Source organism: Gadus chalcogrammus, chromosome 1, assembly GCF_026213295.1.
Source record: "Gadus chalcogrammus isolate NIFS_2021 chromosome 1, NIFS_Gcha_1.0, whole genome shotgun sequence".
NCBI lineage: Eukaryota > Metazoa > Chordata > Actinopteri > Gadiformes > Gadidae > Gadus > Gadus chalcogrammus.
The window spans coordinates 18,639,147-18,660,491 of NC_079412.1; the positions used below are offsets into that span (position 1 = coordinate 18,639,147).

Sequence of the window (21,345 nt, forward strand, 5' to 3'; positions counted from 1 at the left end):
TGAAGCATGGCTGCAAAATAGAGGATGGATTTCCCCCCTCATTCCTCCCCCCCTTAGCCCCCCTCCGCTATTCTAAAGTATTTGGCTTATTGATTTTTTGGGGGGGGGGGGTTGAACATTTTGATCCAGAAACCAGGACCGGGTCTGCAAGCATCGAAAGATAAGATGCCATATCATTTTTGAATCAGCTATTTTTTGTGGGTCAACAGGGTTCGGGCCTGCATCGATTCGGACGTTAAACCAAAGAAAACAACGCCTCAGAATCACAGCCTCAGCCGCGATGCTGCGAATTAGAACCGACCGAAGCCGACTCATTCCTTCATCCATGTGTGTGTAGATATATATTTATTTTTTTCTCTCTCCACGTCTCACACCCTCCTCTCTCTCCTCTGCCTGTGTTGCAGGATCCCTGGCTGCGGCGGAGCTTATGGAGGCTGTGAGCCAGCCGCCGCCTCGTTCACAGGCCTGACACCCGAGCTCTCTTCTCCTGGGGAGGGGGGGGGACGGAAAGCAGGAAGAAGGCGATCCACTGCACAGGAGTTCAAGTCACAGGAGTGGAGGAACGAGAACCAGAGCGAGAGCGAGAGAGAGAGAGAGAGAGAGAGAGAGAGAGAGAGAGAGAGAGAGAGAGAGAGAGAGAGAGAGAGAGAGAGAGAGAGAGAGAGAGAGAGAGCGAGAGAGAGAGAGAGTAGAAGACGGGGGTTTACTCAACACCTTTGTTCCCACTAGTAACTCCCGAGATGGCTCAGTGTGCAGGCCGCCGCGCCGCGGGCCTCAAAGCGCCGTAGCCGTAGCCGCGCGCAGCACCTCGCTCTGCTCAGGTGCATTAGGACCGGAATAAAACACAGAGACCTGCAGAGATAGGGGGGGCCGAGAGCACGCCGCCTAGGAGAGGGAGACACACAGAATTATAAATACTTTGGTGCGTCAGCGCTGAGGAACATGAGAGGAGACATCTAAAGACCCCTAAAGCGTGCGTTGAAGACTATCTCAGCCCACCCTCCGGGATCGTTTTTTTTTCCCTTTTGTTGCGTGCTCGTGCAATTGCATGCGTGGGCCCATTTCTACAAGGGACGTTGGTTTCGTTTTTGGATGCGTGCTTAGGCTCTCGTGATGGCTGCTGCACAAGGGAGCTCTGCGAGGGGGGGGACTGGTGGTCGCGTGACGAGCGGCGGCCCCCGCCGGCTCCTCCACCTGCTCCTCCTGGCGCTCCAGGTTCTCACCACCGCCACGGCGGCCAAGCCCAAGACGCCGGGCCACACCCACCTGAACTCCATCCGCATCGACGGGGACATCTCCCTGGGCGGGCTGTTTCCCGTGCACGCCCGGGGCAACGACGGCAAGGCCTGCGGCGAGCTGAAGAAGGAGAAGGGCATCCACCGGCTGGAGGCCATGCTGTTCGCCCTGGACCGCATCAACAACGACCACGAGCTGCTGCCCAACATCACGCTGGGCGCCCGCATCCTGGACACCTGCTCCCGGGACACCCACGCCCTGGAGCAGTCGCTGACCTTCGTCCAGGCGCTGATCGAGAAGGACTCCACCGACGTCAAGTGTCTGAGCGGCGGGCCGCCCATCATCACCAAGCCCGAGAGGGTGGTGGGCGTGATCGGGGCGTCGGCCAGCTCCGTGTCCATCATGGTGGCCAACATCCTGCGACTCTTCAGAGTGAGTCCCCCCTGTTGGTTTTCACAGCGTTGCACGTTGTTGCGTCGTTTCTTGATTCACACAGTCCAACACGTGCACAGAGTTGTGTACACGCACGCACGCACACGCATACACGCACACACATCAGAACAAACGCACACACAAGTACACACTCATATACGTACGTGAACACCAACACACACAAACCTACACATTTCTCTGGCGATATCATGCAGCAGTATGTCATCATACAACTTGTACACTCCTAAACTAAATACTTAATCAACCGGGCCGTGAAGCAAACCTAAATCCATGTACTGCAGGTTTTGGTGATGTTCTTTTAATTGCCCTTCAGTTCATGCATGAGATTAGAGTAAGGTGTTGTCCAGCAAACTGCAGCCCATCCTTACTTCATAATCCTCTCCACTAACGACAATCATTTGCGTTCCTTCAGCCCATTCATTCTAGGCTGTCATGCGTGTTATGCAAGCTTACGCGAGTGGAGCGTATGAATGGATGCGACTGAGTTGCTTTGACACTTTAGAGGTTGCGCGAAATGTACGATAGAGCGGTGCTGGCGTCACACCTGTTCAGGGTTGTCAAGAAAGTCTGCTTACAAATGAGTTCTGTGTCAAATGATGGATAGTTAGTAAATACTGGAATACGAATAAGAAACACACGCACGGATGCACAGAAAGACAGACAGACAGACAGACAGACAGACAGACAGACAGGCAGACAGACAGACAGACAGACAAAAACACACACACACACACGCACCCACGCACGCACGCACTCACGCACGCACACACGCCACTAGCATTCATGGCACAAATTAATTCCCAGCAGTGTGAAGTGTTGCTGAGGCGGATGCTCAGCTCGTCTCTCGCGGGGGCAAAGTATCAGGTGGAGGGAACAACTATGCATGACGGTTAGCGCTGTCCATTGAGATGACAGCCAGACCTGCAGACTTGTTCCCTTATTTACAGCAGTGAACAATGGCGTCGAAAGCGCCAGTGCTGACACCGCCGGAAAGAAACATCCTCACAATGACCAGAGTTTGTTTGTTGATCATAACTTTGCTGCATGGGCGGCATCGTTAGCCTGTGTGTGTGTGTGTGTGTGTGTGTGTGTGTGTGTGTGTGTGTGTGTGTGTGTGTGTGTGTGTGTGTGTGTGTGTGTGTGTGTGTGTGTGTGTTTTCCACTGATTCCTCCATGGCTTATCCTGATCCTGCTTGCGGTCTCAGCCTACTAGTGTTGGCTCAGCACTCCGGGATCAGACGGGAGGAATCCGTCCCCATGGTGTGACATGAATATTTCACCACTTTGTAGTAACGTCATTCCTTTTTTGGGGGGAGGTGTGGGATTGGGACAAGCTCTCTCTCTCTCTCTCTCTCTCTCTCTCTCTCTCTCTCTCTCTCTCTCTCCCCCTCCCTCCCTCCCTCCCTCTCCCTCTCTCTCTCTCTCTCTCTCCCCCTCCCTCCCTCTCTCTCTCTCTCTCTCTCTCTCTCTCTCTCTCTCTCTCTCTCTCTCTCTCTCTCTCTCTCTCTCTCTCTCTCTCTCTCTCTCTCTCTCTCTCTCTCTCCCTCCTGCATCACCTCACCGCCGCACACCCCCGTCCGTACCTCGGACGGGCTCCCATCAGCTCGCTCCTATTTACTGCTACATGAGCAGGAGAGCAGAGTGCACGAGCACTCGAGGTAATTAGTGTTGGCTTGGTTATGATACTCAAGACTGAGTGAGGGTAATTAAAGCTTCACGTTTTTTCTTTCCTTTCTCTTTTCCCTTTGTCTTCTGCTGATGGCGGCTGGGACAGGAAGGGACACTGGCATCATCCTCTGCTTTACATGACACGCCGTGTCACTCCTTCTCCCTCTCCCTCTGCAGGGATGTGACATGATGGAGGGCTGGGGAGGGAGACTGCATCGTGAGACGGGCCGCCTGTTTTTTTCTTTCCCCCAAGGTATCGTGAGCTGACTTGCTGAGACAATCATAAGCTCTCAGGCAAAAGAGGGAGGGACGGGGATGGGAAGAGGTGGGGAAGAAGGGGGAGGAGGGGGGAGACGGGGGGGGGGGACGGGGGGGGGGGGGTGTGGGGTATGGGCAGCACACTCTCAGCAGCAGCGCTCCAAATTAGTCACAAGCAGACGCATTGGTTCTGCAGGACTAGCGATAGTCTCGGTGGAAGGGAGAGGCCTGAAGAGAGAAGGAGAGAGAGAAGGAGACAGAGAGGGAGAGAGAGGAAGGGAGGCATCCTGGGAGCATCCTGTACCGACTGAAGCGACGCCCGCATCGGCAGACGCCGAGGGTTAACTAGCTGACTGCTGTGCTGCCGGTAAAGCGAGAGATCTTCCTTTTCTTTGCCGCTCATTAGAGGAAGAGATATATGTCAAGAGGAGGCACTCCTCCCCGCCTCTCCTCTTTCTAGCCACAGCTCGATCTGTGAGCGGACGGCTCTGTGGACATGAGCTCCATCGGTAGGGAGATCCGTATGAATGGAAGAACAATAATGATGAACTGATGTTTGCATGGGTTGATTGGAGATCACCATGAAAACGAATAATAGAATACTAAAAGAGAATACTAATCCCCTTTGTATTCTACTACGGTTCTTAATCTTGGAAGTCCTCGTCTACATTATGAATCCCAGAGCAACTTTAAACCATGAGTATAGTCAATCAATAAATCAGAGGTAATCCTGGGTTGGACCATAATCCTGGCAAGGGGGGCTTACTACTCAAACGACATAATAGAGTTCTTAATTATATTCATGAAGACAGGCAGATTTCCCAGAAGGCCGTGCTGCAGGAGCCGTTCCCCACGTCCACCTCCAGCCACGGGGGCTCAGGGGGTGCTCTTGGGCTCGCCTCACGTCGAGTCACCTTCACGGAGCCGGAGCCAACGCTCGGACCGGCCGCTGATCGAAGGAAGGGGTCGGGGAAGGGGGAATAGAGGCCGCCCAAATGGGCAGTATTCCTACATTACACAGACCTTTTCCCCCCAAGCCTCCAGCCACTACTATACCCACCCATCCATGCACGACAAACCCCACTTATTATGCTGTCTGTGCCCAGCAGAACCAAACGCAACATAAGGGCCGATCGACAAAAAACAAACAGGGGTGGGAGAATAAAAACAAGCTCTGTCAGGAAGGCGGCAGGAAGGCTGTTGTTTCACCGTGTTTCCGTGGCGGTGTTTTCCCCGTGTCACTCAACATGACGTCCTCCTATCGATCGGACACAGTCCGTCCGGCGTCTCACCACGCCGCACCACAAGCCCTTTCCCCGGCGTGCTCCCGGGTCCGGGCCAGAAGGTCTGTGAGCCGAGGGGGATTAGTTCCAGCCTGGGGAGCACAGCCCGCCACGCGGCCGCCGGTCCATTGGGGAGGCGGCCCGGAGAGAGAGTATCTCAGTTTGACCCGTTGCCCCCCCCCCCCTGTCCCGCTCCGTCGGCGAGCCTGGTGTCTGCGGCTTCTAATCGCTGTGAGGCATTGTGAGAAATGATCTCCGCTTGTACCTCCTGTTCTGGCTTTCTTGTTACATTGATATTAATTTATTTACCCTTCACTCATCGAAAATGTGTTTTGTGAGGGTCTGACCTGGGCAACAGGGCAGCTCAGAGCGGAGTAAAACCCAGCACTAAACTAACAGAGGAACATGAAGGATTTGGCGATACTCTTTGGTGATAGAAGTGAGACAGAAAGAATGAACACACAGGCAGCAGCCGATTGTGTCCTGTTATGGCATGTGGCATTCAATAGGATGGTATGCTACAGGCGTACAACGGTATGTTGTATAACAGCAATGCCATACGAACCGTGCAGTGTGTTCTAGCGAGGTCAGTACCTCAGGGGTTGTAGTTCTGCTCCAGGGCCGACTGGACCGCCCTTGACGCAGGTCGCTCTGGACAAAGCATCTGCTGAATAAATGTAATGTAATACAATGAACCGTGGGTGTATGGGTCTTATGGACTATGCAGTCTTACCCCCAGACGGAACCTATAGGTGGTTTTCTCAGCCGGTATTAAGAATCGTAAAATTCAGATGTAAAACTGTGCATGTCAAAATAGGACTGGAGTCGATAAAATGTTCGTACCACAAGGTTGTTTTCTGTACGGTTGGTGGGGCGGGGGTCTGGGGGGCTTTGAAGAGGCTGGATATGTGGAGGGAATGTCCTTCCCGCTAATTGCCGTCTTCAATCCTCCAGACAGCATTAAACAGAAGAGGAATTTGGGCTGCCCTGCGACGGCGCCGCGTGGAAGACAGCCAGGCTCCGAGCACGTCGGAGAGGAGGGCACTGCGCAGGCCCCCATGAATCACTGGTGAATCAAACCGAAGGGACCCTCATTACAAATTAGAGAGGGGGTACCATTAGAAAAGATAGCTCATCCTCGTTAATCAAGGCTAATGTGGATGGATGGGAGGCTGTGTTACGGATGTATTGCGCGGTGTACTTCCCTGAACATCTCAGGATTATTTCCCCTTCAAATATCATGAACTGAGAATGAGACAACCAATTCAGTGGAATTGCTTCATATGTCATCATATCATAAATACAGCCATCTATGCTAAATAAAATACAGCATATTTAAAAGCTTCTATATGTTGTCTATAAATATACATTTATTTATATAAATATATATATATTTATAAATAAAACAGAAGTACCTGACTGTCACGTGTTGCAGTGGCTGTCTTTTTAAAGGATTTCACAACTCACAAGTCATCATTAGAGAAATCAACTTTAAATAAGGCTAATCTGGTGGAGAATGGAAGTCCAACCCGGTGATGCCATGTGTCTGCTATCACCAGAGATGTTAACCCAGTGGGCTTACCAAAGCCGACAGAGGACGATCAATTCTCATCCCCAGGCTAATGGTCTTCCCTGACGAAGACCTTCCCTGCCCCAGTGCAAAACCCCAGCCAATCCCAGCTTCTTACAGACCTGTTCAGATCACGCTGATGTGTCTTCTCCATTCATAAGCCAGCCAACGTTCCTTTAAAGACTTTCGTAGGAATAAGCTTGTATATGAATCATATTTTTTTCAGGCCACTGTGATAAGGAGAACGCAACGTGGAGGCGTTTTCTCCTGCTTAACTTACGGAGTCAGGGGTTGAACTACTGAATTTGCTGCACCATATTGCTATTGATTTTCTCGAAGGGTTTGCACCGAAACTAAACTTAAGATGAATAGACCAACTTAGGGCTCATTTTTTCAGAAGATGCTCTCAATTGTACAATGTGCAGAGTAAACTCAAGGTATCGAATCACAAATGCAAAGATGCTTTGGACAATTATTTTTAGAGTTGGTATAATACCATCTCGCAATGCCATGAGAGTGTTCTGCAACGGCAGCTGCTGTTAGTTAAAATGTCTGTAAATTACAAAAAAATAATGTAGAAATAGTTCCATAGTGTGAAACCACATAGTCATTGTGAAACATTTCATGTACACTGTGTTTTTCCCTGAAGTAACACTCTTATATAAATAAAGTAATCTTCCTCCTTACTTGTTATGCATTCACACTATTTGATATTGATCCTTTCCCTGCCTCTTTTTGGAAGTGTGTCTACTTAGTTCTTCTTCTTCTTTTGACCTGCAGCTATTCTTATGCATAATGTAGACGTCAGGCTTGATTCAATGTTATTTTGCCTTGTACACAATCTCTACTTTTGAGGAAAGAACTTGGACTTAAGCTTATATTATCTCATTCTCATCTCTTCTAGTCAACAATCTTATTGGTTTGGTATGCAGAGATGTTTGAGTCAATCGTTTTATAGTTTTTCCTTGAACTGTATGTTTAGCACAAGCAGCACGGTGGTTGCATTTATCTTTAGAGAGCAACGTGCTTGTTGAAAAGGGAGAGATAAAACAATACACTGCACTGCACCTCTTCCTCGATGGCTTTCTTTAGAGAACAGACACTCCTGTTATCTCCTCCAAAACCAATGACCCATGTAGTCATGGACATGCGTGTGGGCCAGCGCCATCGACTCACAGAATACATTACCTGCCTGCATTGTTCTCGCGTTTAATCAATTACCCAGACTAAACGGAGACAGACGCTCTGACACGGATACCTTCCATGTCAAGAGACAGCAGCTCTTGACATGGATTAGTTCCATGTGCTGTGGCCATGACACCCTCATGAATGAAACGTGGGTGGCTCAGCCTGTCTCCCACCACAGAGAAACCTCCTGTAAGGGGAATGCGTGGAGACGTGGGTTTGCATTGCTAAACAGCGAACAGTGTTTGTAAATGCAGCATGTTTGAATGGGAAAATTTGCTGTTTTGGTAACAGCACAGGTCAATGAGGTCTAAGCATGGTCTTTAATGAGAAAATACTATAATTTAGCCAATTGGTTTTCAGTGAACATTTTTAATGTATAGAGCTAAATCCAATGAAGTATTTCACCAGAATGGAATTAATTTAAGCCTTCTCATCGTGTTTATAGTCAGATTTCATTGTCCTATTTTACAGTCGTGATGAACAGGAAGATAAATGGGAAAGCAGTACCCCTTCTGTTGTAATATTGGCCATCTCCCCCAGTGTTTGTAATAAACTATGGAAGCTGTCCTGCAACTGAAAAAGTTGAAATATTTCCCAGAAATTGTCAGGAACCCAGAATCCCTGCAATATTTCTTCCTGAAACTTAATTACCAGGATTCTGTTTTTATATCTTGCACTTTAGGTATCTTATAGCCTTTCTCAGCTGGTACTGTGCGCATACCCATAATCCCAAGCATGAGTTTTGGAGAGATTGTCAGAAATAGAAAATAAAAAAAAGAATACACTTTTGGAGGTTTATTAAAATATATGTGTGTTGTTTCAAATAAAGGTGCCAAACTTTGAAGGTATGTCAAGAGAAAATGGAAAGTAAAGTTAGCCTTCACGCAGAGAACTAAGCTGTCTGCTGGCATCATTGTCAAAAGAACCAGAGAGGGAAACAACCGCTCGACGGACTCGCCCAATCTGCCTGCACTGCTTAGCTAGCATTAGCTAGGCGTAGCGTGATTTGAGCGGGAAAGACTGCGGGCCCACTCAGCCCTCTCTGCCTCTTAACCACCACACACTGCATAGCTGCTACCACAGGTTTACGCAGCCCCACTTTCAGTTTATGCAACTTCAGCTGAAAAAATAGGGAGATTAAATATTTAATATCGAGCAGTTGGGGCCTCAGAAAAGTGCCGTTCTTCCCAGGGTGAGAGCTAACCATAGTGCCTCGAGATTGGCCTAGGTTAGGAAGAAATGTCCTGTTCACTGTGTTGCATCAGTTTTCAAAATGAGCTCAGGCAGGGTGAACGCTTTGTTATATACATGTTTCATAATATTCTTAATTTGATTTTTCCTAAATGAAACCTTGGCAGCCCACTGGATTGTATTGGACTGTATCTCCTATTGGTTTTATTTCATTAAGTTGTATGACATACAAATGGTCTTTATTCTGATGTTATTGTTGTCATTCAATTCGAATAGGGTCACAGCAAAAAACTTGTATCATTTGCACATGTTGACGCTTTTAAAGCAGGCAGAATCATTGGGATGCACAGAACATTAAATATGTTTTTGTAGATTTGGTATAATGACAAATATGTGTCCAATGCTCTCGTGTCTAGGGCTTAAGCAATCGTCCACGAGCTGTTTTAATGACATAAGAATCAGTTTTGTACTGCTGTGATGCATACTTATGACACGAGGATGTAGGCTTATTTCCCTGCGTTCTCTATCATACCTTTACTTGATGGACATGGTGAACAGAGACCATCAAGATAGACCAAATAAATAGATAATAAAGGATGGAAGAATAACTGTTTAAATCATCAACTTTCAAAAGGTCTGTAAATAAACTGATTTAAAAGGAAAGTTTCCCTCACCCTTAAACACATGTAGACACTTTTATCTGCATCTATGTAAGGTCCTGTTCTAATGTCATTTCCTCCTCTATTTTTATGTTTTTCACATCAATATAAGATGTAACATGACAATGGCTCATGCAGTATTCACACTCATGAGTACATAAACATATATGTGATGTTATGGAAAGTAAGTAATGTAGAAAATATGATCACCATAGAATATAAAAAACTGAAACCTCATCAAAGCAGCAGCGTTTTGCGGTACTGGTTGACACCCCAGGCAGCGACACTTTATTTACTCACTAATTATCAATTTCCACAGCAATGTCTTTCATTTAGCAAGGTCAACAACAGCAGGCTACAACTTCCAGGAGATTGAAGAACAAACATTTTGGCCTGCAGCCAAAACACACCAATATAATATCTGGCTTTTACTTATGTACTCCAGAAGACCATTTCTCTTCTTCCTGTCAATCCACAGAAAAACAGACACCATAAATTCTCCCCTTTATTATCTCCCTGCAATGGTTCTTGGCAAATTATAAAAGTTGCATCTTAATTGGTTTTACCGACCGAACGCAAAGGCTCAAAATTGTTTTTCGCTTAAGGGGAGCCGAGAAGAGACGTTTTGTTGGAGAGAATAATGGCCGACGCCACAAACAAACAAAGAGGACAGTTTGAGGAACCGAACGTCGTGAGCCAGCGGTTAGGAGGAGAAAGGCCGACACGAGACACGAGGCTGCCCTGCACGCCCCTACAACTTTACAGAAGGAGGCCGTGGAACAAAGTCGTGCGTCCCTCCATTGCCGCCGTGGTTGAAAGGGAGAAGGTTGTGTATAATAACACGTTGCTCTGCCCACCTCCTCTCCAAGTACGACTGGGTAATGGCAGGGAAGACATAAATGTGGGCAGTCTCCGAGCTTTGTTTCTGCTGCCGTTTATCAGCCAACCGCAGATCCCTTCCATCGTAGGCGTCTGGGGGTAATGGATTAGAGTGCTGCTACAATTGATACCACGCCTGAGAAAGAACCGCATATTTTAGAGTTTCTTTGTCTCTGTGTGAGTTCTGTTTATTCCACCGCTGGGTGGGGAATGCTGCTGATATGGCCCTTGGCACAGCAGCCAGTTTAGAGCAATAACATTGGCATGTCTAGGCGTAATGGGATGGAATAGCACCAGGCTACCCTATTGAGCAAAGATTTTTTAAGCATTAGTAGTGTGTGTTGTTGGTAAGTGGCCTTTATGACATGGTGTTTCGCTGGGATTATTCTTCACACCGAGATGCGGTTGCGTTTAGTATTTTTCGAGAATTCTTGGAATAATTATGCATATCCAGAGTTGTTGGAATGGTACCAGGAAAGCCGAGTGAGGAACAGTTATTAGCATTAGTGGAAGTATGTGTTGCTGTTCTGTGGCATTATCCCTCGGTGTGCAGGTATGTTTAGCATAATCCAAGATGCAGCTGGATTTAATATTTTCTCTGCATATTTGGTATAATTACATGCTACAATAATCATTTATGTTTTGGTAATTCAAATTTACTGCATCAGAACCATTCAGGGAATATAGTTACTATGCTTAAGTTCTAACATTTGCATTCAATGGAATGCAAATGACAGAATTCAAAGCGGCCCTCTGATGGCGATATATATCAGTATATAGACCCTAGAATATCTGTGGTATAAAGGCTGGGACGAATTTCGAATTATAAATATGTACAATGCATAACGTTAGCTGTCTGGCTCATAGCTGAGCAGACTAGAATACCTCCCGTTGCCAAGTCGTAGCTAAGGTCCGTCCTGGTGGAGGAGAGAACAACGTTTCCGTTGCGTACGGGAGGGTAATGATTGTTCCAGGTATCAGTCAAACCCTCAAGTGTTACCAGGGAAACAAAGTTATGGCTTTTGAAAAACTTTATATTTGGATGGTAAAACGCATGAAAATATAAGTGAATGGTCTTAAATTATTTTCTTTGGCAAGTGACCATGTTATAAGGGGGATAATGCCCTTCGAGGTGTCCATTATCAGGAATTAATGGATTTCGCGCAGGCAACCGTCCTCTGCTGCGCGTCTGATGGTTCTAGGCCTCCGCGTCGTCCATTAATATGGATAATGGACACCTCGTCGGGCATTATCCCTTACATAAATTACTTGTGACTGAGCGCTATTATAACGTGTTTTTGTAAAGTTTTTCTTCCAAAAGGAATGCACGTATTTATCTATATCTGTTAGCATTTCAGTACATTTCTGCATGTATCTATGTGACGGCACAAAAGGGTCACTCTGAAAAATGCTTGTTTTTTAAAGTGTAACACACTATTATACTTATTATTGTTTTTTTTATAATTATTATTATTATTATTATTATTAGTAGTAGTAGTAGTAGTAGTAGTAGTAGTAGTAGTAGTAGTATCACAGCCAAAAATAAGTACATAAAGCATTGATCACATTACATTACATTTTTATTTAATTACAGGTTTATGAGGTCAGTAAAGACTAGTATTATATACTTTAAAGGTGAACAGAAACTGGCCAGCTCAATATCTGTTCAAGACAACGCAACGCTTATGATGGAGACAGGAAGCCCTGTCTAACTAAGGGCTGTGTTGTGACAAATACGAGAGCACACCAGCACCGGGTTGATGGATGCTCACACAAGTTGCTTCTGTTTGACCAGCAGCGTGTGCATGAGCAATCCAATGCCCCACTTGCAATGAAGAGCGAGAGACGGATGAACAACACCGTGGTGTTGGTGGATAGATGTTGTTGGTTGTGGCTCCCCATACGCGTCTCTGTACACATATAGGAGGAGGCGTCGCAGGGGGATTATGTTTCAGTGTGTCTGAGGTTTTCAGCACGGATACAGCTTGTTACTGGTTGCCGGATACCTTTGCGGTACTGTGCAGTACCTGGCAATGTTCTGAGGAACACACTCCCCATGGTATACTCAAGAGAGCTTTCATACCCCAGAGAAGCATCTCTAGCAAGTTGCAGCCAGACACTTCCACCTTCACTACATTGCATCATCGCTATGTTGGCAGGGATGGACTTCAACATTCACTCAATATCGAGCTGTCACGGGCGATATCCCAGCATAAAATAATAGGATTATATGATAAAATCAATGTGGATTTTTTGGCTGAGTAAATGTTATTTTAAATTCGGTTTTACTTTTAATTTTAATCTAAACAAAGTAATTAGTTAATCAATATAATGCTTTGAGTTTGGGACTCCATGTTCACAAGTGTCTCTATTCACTAGTCCATAAGCGGAAATTGTATTATCCAACAGGGAGTGAAGATGATGAATCAGTAGAAAGACCGTATAACACAGTGTAGTCGACGGCGCTAGAAGAACAGTCGCACAAAAAGTAAAAGTCAACAATTTCCCTATGAAAAGGTTCACATTTGCTCTTTGACATTTTCCCACTACTTCCTTACAATGCTGGTGTGAGCAATAAGCATTCTAAAAAACCTTTCTTGGTGCTGTTCTCCTGGAGGCCTTGACAGGGTGTTTATCTTAGTGGAGCGCACAATACCCAACGTGTCGGGCCGGGGTCCTCCGCGGGCTCGGGGCGTCCGGCATCAGAGCGCCGCTCAAACGGTTCATCGTGTGTCCTGAGTATGTTAACCTTTACGGCTCAGAGAATCTTGTAAGGTCAGAAAGATAAGACGAAGTACGGCCAGAAACCTTTTGCCGAGCCTCATCACAGATATCGTTCCACCAGAACGACTGTCACACGCCCACAGCTAAACAGCCCACCCAGGCCCACCGTTTGGCCCACCCTGGTCCACCGTTTGGCCCACCCTCGCCCACTGTTGGCCCACCCTGGCCCACCGGCCAACCATTTGGCCCACCCTGGCCCACCGTTTGGCCCACCATTTGGCCCACCCTGGCCCACCGTTTGGCCCACCCTGGCCCACCGTTTGGCCCACCATTTGGCCCACCCTGGCCCACCGTTTGGCCCACCCTGGCCCACCGTTTGGCCCACCCTGGCCCACCGTTTTCATCTAGTGATGCCGGGGTCAACGTCTGGCTCATTCTTCGTTTCCCTCGGGGGCCGCACTGGAAACGCTTGCGTTGAGACGATGCGTGGGGCCCCGTGGGAGCCCTGGACTCACACAGGTTTCTGTGGGGGGGTTTGATAGACCGTTCACAATATTACACTGAGCTTGTGCGCATGAAGCGGCTGCAGTGTCTCTTTGTATGAAGAAAAATACTTGATCATAGAAAAAACACACCCATATTCTGAAGGGTAGTTATTCCGCTACAGTGCAATATATGAAATCAGAAAATGAAAACATAGTCAAGCAGCGTCACCGCTGTCGTGATTAATCTCCCCTGAAGCTTCCGCCCCCTCTGTCTCCCTGATAGCCGACAGGACAGGTAGACGGCAGACGGCGAGGGGAACGTGTTTGATGACGGTGGGATTTGCTGTTGCTCAATCAAAAGGCCATCATGTCGCATAGCTTCAGGGACCACCAATGCATTATCTTGTGCGGTCTTCATGCCTCAGAACAATGTGGCTTGATCCTCGTTTAAGCACATCCAAGGATTCTACTTTTGATAACTCGAGAAAAACATTACAGCATTCATTCAGATTCTTAATCTGCAAGAATATGTAGTAATCAACAGACGCCATAAAAGCATAGTTTCTTCTCATTGTCCCTTTTCAAGAATGTTGGCATACAGCAATTATTTCCATAATGTTGTGCATAGTTTACCATACACAAAGCATCTCTTCACATCCTGGCTGCAGAATGTGAAGCTGTATGCACGGTCGCTATTCTTTCATAGAGCACAGATGGCTCATCAAATCAATGCCTCCGATGGTAGATATGCCACACCTGCCGTGCCTAAAGACACATCTGATGCGATCCACTCTCGCTGGATTTCAGCAGCAATATCTCACAGCTGACAGTGGGAATTTGATAAACATCCATCATCAATACAGCATTGTTTTCCTAAACTGTGTATGGAAAGATTTAATTTCTGACGGTAAACGCAGCTTATGTAATGTGGCCGCAAGATGACAGAATGCATTGAGATGATAATGAGTGAGATGATGATTAAGTTTTATTCCAAAGAACAGCTGTTTGTTATATATGTACAAGTCTCAACGCACTCAGTCCTAAATGTTATAATTGTCTTTAGATAAGTGATGAGAATCTAACCACAAAGCTTGTGGAAGGTTCAATTATGAGAACACAATAATGGCTTGTTCCTACACACATAATTAGCTCATTTCCACAAGCTAATGTTTCTGTAATCTTTATTGATTGAATTTAGAATTTTATTTAATTCATTTATTTTTGCAAATGGCAGCACTTTGAGGAATGATTCTAAAAAAGACTCACGGCCACACAAACCGGAGACGGAATCATATTTCCTTAAGTAAAAAAAATATCGAAAATTCCAACAGAGCTATGGTTTGTATTACCCACTCCCTAGTGTACCATTTACCAGATAAAAGGAGCTAAATCTATTTAGCTAAATCTATTAATCAAATGAAAAAACAGAATTGTTTGCCTGTACCATGTAGAGAAAAGGAAGGGGATGTAATTACATCTGAGTTCACTCAGGCACTAATGGAATTGAAAATAGAATTACCCTAGGTTAAATATTCCATCTCCCATACACCATTCCATATTCCATCATCATTCTTACTATTTATTTATTTGATTATGATGCTAGGGCAAAGGAAATAAATTTACCCGGAGCTTCACACATATTTACTTAACTGTAATTAGTATACTTTACATTCATTTATTACAAAGATCACTATCTTTCTTTCTGTGCTATTTTGCCATTTTTCATTCGTTGTTTCGAATCGCAACGTAACAATTCAACAACTAGGACAAAGCAATCAGTAACCATGCAGAAAATTCTCCCTCCATTGTCTCCATATAACCAGGTTTCTCCCACATTACCAACTACGCATAAGTATGCACTTTGTGATGTACTAGCATTAGCTCTTTCTTCAAGCCACATAGAAATTCAGATAAGAGTGAAGCAAATATACAATTAGCTATGCTTAAATAGGTAATTTATATATTTTATAGGATATATTTTTACTGCAAATTATTTTAAAAGCCCTTTATCTATATTATAGCACCAAATCATCAGGACTAGCCAATAATTATATACCAAAAATCGAGATAACACCGGCTTCGACTGGCAGAATAGTTAGACTCAGCCGCCGCAGGGATGTCAATATGGGCCAGGGCTCCATGAGTCTAAACCCTCCAGACTAGAGACTAGTGGTCCAGTGCTACTTCCATCATTTAGCATTTTTCACACTCACATTAGCCTGTCCGGGGCTAGTGATATGTGGCGCGGGGGTGGATGGAGGGGGGGGGGGTGTCCTCAGGTTTGACGTTGTGCTTGGATTCCCCAGACGTTTTTCTCCTAGCCCTGGGTAGTAGATGAATTATGGCTCTTGCGTATTCCCCCCGCCCCCACCCCACCCCCTTGGGATGGGGTGTCCAGAGCCGGCTAGCCTCTGCAACATGCAAGCTGGTTCCCATTCAATACAGGGAGAGTTAAGATCTATAGGACGGGGGCTGGTCAGGGAAGCTTTCCTGGCGCCGAACAAGACCCCAGATCAATACTGTCTGTTATGCCTTGTCCTTCTGTCCATGCTCTGTCTGTTGCTTCTCATATTAGTTAACTCCTCCATTACCATCGTGTTCTACTAGTCCACCACCACAGGAGATGAACTGCATCTTTGCATTTCTTTAGGAGGGTAAATAAGTCCTGGTTGTTACAGTTTATTTTTGTTTAAACTGGGACTATTGGCTGTTGATTGTGAGTATCACCCTGCTATCACTATGTTTGCAGCAAAGTTAGCTATTGCCTCCTAGCATAGATGTTAAGTCTTCCATCCAGACTAATGGGGTATTTCTGTGTGATGTAACCATCTTCATGTATGATTCTTTATGGTGCCCCAGTTTCCTTTAAATGCATGCATATTAGCATACCCAACTTAGCGTACAAGCGTACTCCTGTATGAAAATATATAATAATTTGGAGCGTAGCCTATACCTTGGATAAATAAAGGTAGCCTATAATGAAGATTCAATTAATATTGAGTAACTTGACTCTAAATGGATATTAGATGGTGGCGTGGGTGAGATATAAACAAAAGGATGACGAGCTTGAACAAACATTTAGCCTGGTAATGCATCATACTGTAATAGCTTCCATGCCACCTGACTTCGAGCGGTAGAGTTAAATATGTTGACCAAGAGAGAAAGACTATTTAGTAGTTACGTAAAAACATTTTGCTTATTTGTTGATAAAAATAATAATGTAAATGTAATATATTCCTGTTTTTTGCTGCGCATCTAATTAGAGAGGTGGACTACTTCAACCAAGAGTCTCTCATAGTTGGTGCAAATACACACACACATGCACACACACACACACAGACACAGACACAGACGCAGACGCAGACGCAGACACACACACACACACACACACACACACACACACACACACACACACACACACACACACACACACACACACACACACACACACACACACACACACACACACACACACACACACACACACACACATACACACTCACACACACACACACACACACACATATCTCTTTGATTTGATCGTAGATTATTGGAATGCAAGTTTTGTCTTTAATGCAATCAAAATTATAATCATTTGAATCACTTCAAAGTTGAATTACAGTTAATTTCACAGGGCGGACATCTTTTAAGTCGTTCAATTTTAAATAAATGACTCATCTATCATATTCATATTTAAACTATCATCATAGTGAACAAGGCGATTCCAAGAGCGTTTAGACTGGTGCCAGGTTCGATGTGTGTGTTTGTGTATGGGTATGCTTTTTAGAGAGAGAGAGTTCATCTTGGGGGAATACACTGCTTTAAAGACGAGGCCAGCATATTCTCTATATTATATTATTGCCAAAAAAATCCCCAATCCTACGCCCAAAAGCTGCTCTTTATTTTTTCCCGGCTTAGCTTTGATGTCCTAGAATTGCATTGTGGTCCAGAAGCACAAGAAGCCTCAGAGCCCCGGTTCAGCTCGCTTTGGACAGTAATATCAGGCTTTATCTACCGCCACCTCAGTGGCTGCTGATTGGGATTCTGGCAGTGGGAGAGACACAGAACCAGGTTGGTCATCCCCTAGCAGAACCCCTTAACCCATTGCAACTAAAAAAATAAATGTCACTCGGTATCCAGACATTTCACCTAGTGATTATGTTGATTACATTGTTTAACTTGTAGCATCTACATTTTTTAACAGCTGCTACTTTAAATTGCTTTCTCAACCTTTCCATGACCATAGACTATAAAAAATGGGACGTAGCGTCTGGGACGTCAACCATTGGTTCAAACACCAGTGTTATCAAGCCAGAGATGTAGCATCACAGGCAGTATTTGAGATTTTTTCAGAGGAAGCAATTCATTTTCGGCACATTGAGTGAATAGAAAGGCTGCCTTGCAGTAGCCTATGGCTGAAACTCATCTCACCTCATCTCATCTCATTTTCGTCCGCTTATCCGGGGTCGGGTCGCGGGGGGAGCAGCTCAAGCAGGGGGCCCCAGACTTCCCTTTCCCGGGCCACATTGACCAGCTCTGACGGGGGGATCCCGAGGCGTTCCCAGGCCAGTGTTGAGATATAATCTCTCCACCTAGTCCTGGGTCTTCCCCGAGGTCTCCTCCCCACTGGACGTGCCTGAAACACCTCCCAAGGAAGGCGCCCAGTGGGCATCCTTACCAGATGCCCGAACCACCTCAGCTGACTCCTTTCTAAGTAAAGGAGCAGCGGCTCTAATCCGAGTTCCTCACGGATGGCTGAGCTTCTCACGCTGAAACTTTGATATTATATCCTTTATAACTTTTAAATGAAATAAATCGGAGTCTCTCAAAATTCATAATAATGAATTGAATCTGGGATCATTAATGAACACAGAAACAATATATTCAGTTTGTAGCATTGTCAAATATGTCCATTGATTTAGTATGCTGGCTGTTAATTTTGACTCCACCACACAAACCCCCTCATCATAAGTCCATCGTTAGATGAACTACACTCAAGTGGTCTCCGCCAGGGCTTCATTAACAGACGGTCCCGGGTCCCTCTTGGTTGTAACCGTCAGAACCCAGTCCTCTGACAGTGAAGGGGAATGTTCATCCACATGCGGGATGTATTTATATATTTAATTAGATTATTTGCCTGTGTCGCCGCATTCAATCAAGCGATAACACTGGAAACAAGTGGTCAGTGGGTAACATAGATTAAGAGGAACACCCCCTCACCCCCCACTTATCTCTGTCGTCTTTCCCAGCGAGTGCAGCCGTGCGGCCATTGTTGTTATTGATAGGGGACCCCGGACCATGGCGCCTGATGGATCTCTTCATTGAGAGTTGTTTGTTTACGCAGATGCTGTGTCTCTTCACCTGTCCACTGGATGGGGGAGGGGGGGGAGGGAGATGGGTGACGTGAAATATTCCTATTTCAAGTCATGATTCAAAAAAGGCTTGGTAATCATTTGAAAACGGTAAAAACGCAGTATGAGATCCTATTTTTTGGGGACTAATTATTGAGGATCTTTGAACGTATTACAGAGGCAATGTCGTTAATATAAATCGTTTAACACGTCCTCATTGAATGCAAACGATGATTACAATATTGATTTATGATTTCAGGTGGTCTCAATGACATCCTACCAGGCACATAGACCACACTGAACTGGACGGTGAACGTGTTGAGGCCATGGGGATGGGGTGGCGGGGTTCAGCACTGTTGTGGCGTTCTCCCGTCTTCCGATTGATTTTTTTCAAAGACATTTTATATTTGTGTTTCGGAGAGATGTAACACACAATGATGTCGGCAATGCTGAATTCAGCTGGACATTTAATATTCCCCCTTTTTTGCTTCCTTATCTCAGTGGGTCATTAAGAGCCAATGTGTTTCAGATTAGTCTTGTTGACGCATTCGACAATATTTCAAACATATTTCCCTGAGGACATTTCTTTAACGAAATATCAGTATCAGCTATCTAATGCGGCGCCATATTATCCAATGTCCAGTTTTAAGAACATGACTACTCCAAAAGAAATCTGTCCTATTCAACCTAGCCATTTTGTTGTACTAGCGAATATCGTCCATCTAAAATCACTGCAGTGCGCTTCCATCAAAACCCTCATTACCCCCAGGCTCAAATAGTTAAAGGAACGTATGCATACTGACAAATCAAACCGTTGAGATTGTACCCCTACTCTGTGTGTGAGGTGATGCGTCTCATACAAAAGAACATTGCTCTTCTGTTTGTTTCTGTCTCATACACAAGAATATGGTTCTTGTGTTTGTATCTGTCTCATACCCGAGAATATCGTTCTTTTGTTTGCATCGGTTTATATTCCTTACAGGCCACCATGGTTTGATTCGGCACGGCCAGGAGCGCCAAATGGATAAAGGCCAGAGGTGATGGCAGGTTACACAACCCAAGGGAGGGGGGGAGGGGTAGGCAGCAATGGCAATTCATCATCCCTGTCATAGGGGGGAGGTCAGCTAAGTCCCAGAGAAGTCGCCCGCACTATGGGGGTCCTCACGCCATCAACACCGGAGGTCTTCACGCCGATGGTGACGATGAGCTAACCAACACACAACCCCAGCCCCCCTCCATGGCCCAGAGACTTATTTCAGGGGAATGTCGAATTTGAGTCTTTTTGAGAAACAGCAGCGTATGAGTCAGGAAGAACCCCCCCCCCCCCCCCCCCCCCCCCCACCCACACACACCTCACCTGCTGACGGCCAACAAAAGAGGACCTTAAACGTGAAAACTGGCAAGGGGCAGGGGATTAGCAGAGGAGCAGCAGCAGAGTGCTCCCACAAAGAAGGAAGGAGCAGGAGAATAAACTCAGTGGTTCACGGGTGAAATAAGTTGGGTCTGTGATTACCTTTTAAAGCGCGGGTACATCGCTAAATTCACTGTGACGTCCGTGACCTTCTCCTTCCTTGTAAGCTGTCTCGCCCTGTGACAGCACCTGTCTTGTCAGCATCAAGGCACTCTCTGCTGAAACATGTCCCATCCAGCCAATGGCTTGGCCTATACCCGCATCAAGGCACTCTCTGTTGAAACATGTCCCATCCAGCCAATGGCTTGGCCTATACCCGCATCAAGGCACTCTCTGTTGAAACATGTCCCATCCAGCCAATGGCTTGGCCTATACCAGCCTCAAGGCACTGAATGTTGAAACAGGTCCTGTTCAGCCAATGGCTTGGCCCAAAGCCATTTAGAGAGAGAGTTGCGTCAACGGAAGTTCAAGATGCTTGTCACGTGGTTGACGTAGATTTCAGATAGTTTGATTAGGGCAATTTGAAAATTATTAGAACGTTTAAATCAGGGGTCTCAAACTGGCGGCCCGGGGGCCAATTGAGGCCCGCAGGATGATATTTTGTGGCCCCCTACATGACATCAAATTGAAGTGTTAGTGCGGCCCCCACATTGTTGTCAAACGCACATTTTTGCTGAGTGGCTTGCCACACTTTTTTATCACTTGTGATAGGGCAACCAGATGTCCCGGTTTTGCCGGGACAGTCCCAATTTTGAGTTGCGTGTCTTGAGTCCCGACAAGAGCCAAAGGACGCTAAAATGTCCCGGTTTCCACCAACCACTATGAAATGTCCCCTGTTGTCAGCGATTACATAGCCAACGTGATCTAATTATAGCCCGATCTTTAACTTAGATTGGGTCAGTTGTGCTCTTTTTTTCTGTGCAATATTTGATGCGGCCAAGCCTGACCCAGGCTCTACCTTCGGCAGCCCCCAGGTAAGTTGAGTTTCA

At 45.9% G+C, this 21,345-nt stretch overlaps 1 protein-coding gene across 1 annotated transcript in view; it reads left to right on the top strand.

The window, feature by feature from the left end:
- Positions 1–21,345, top strand: part of LOC130380328 (metabotropic glutamate receptor 4-like) — a 103,297-nt gene that overhangs the window by 41,802 nt on the left and 40,150 nt on the right. Inside the window, exon 2 of the mRNA XM_056587523.1 lies at positions 405–1,668. Within this exon, the coding sequence (XP_056443498.1) occupies positions 1,114–1,668 (555 nt within the window). The 5' untranslated portion in view covers positions 405–1,113. The remainder of the gene's footprint in view (positions 1–404; positions 1,669–21,345) is intronic.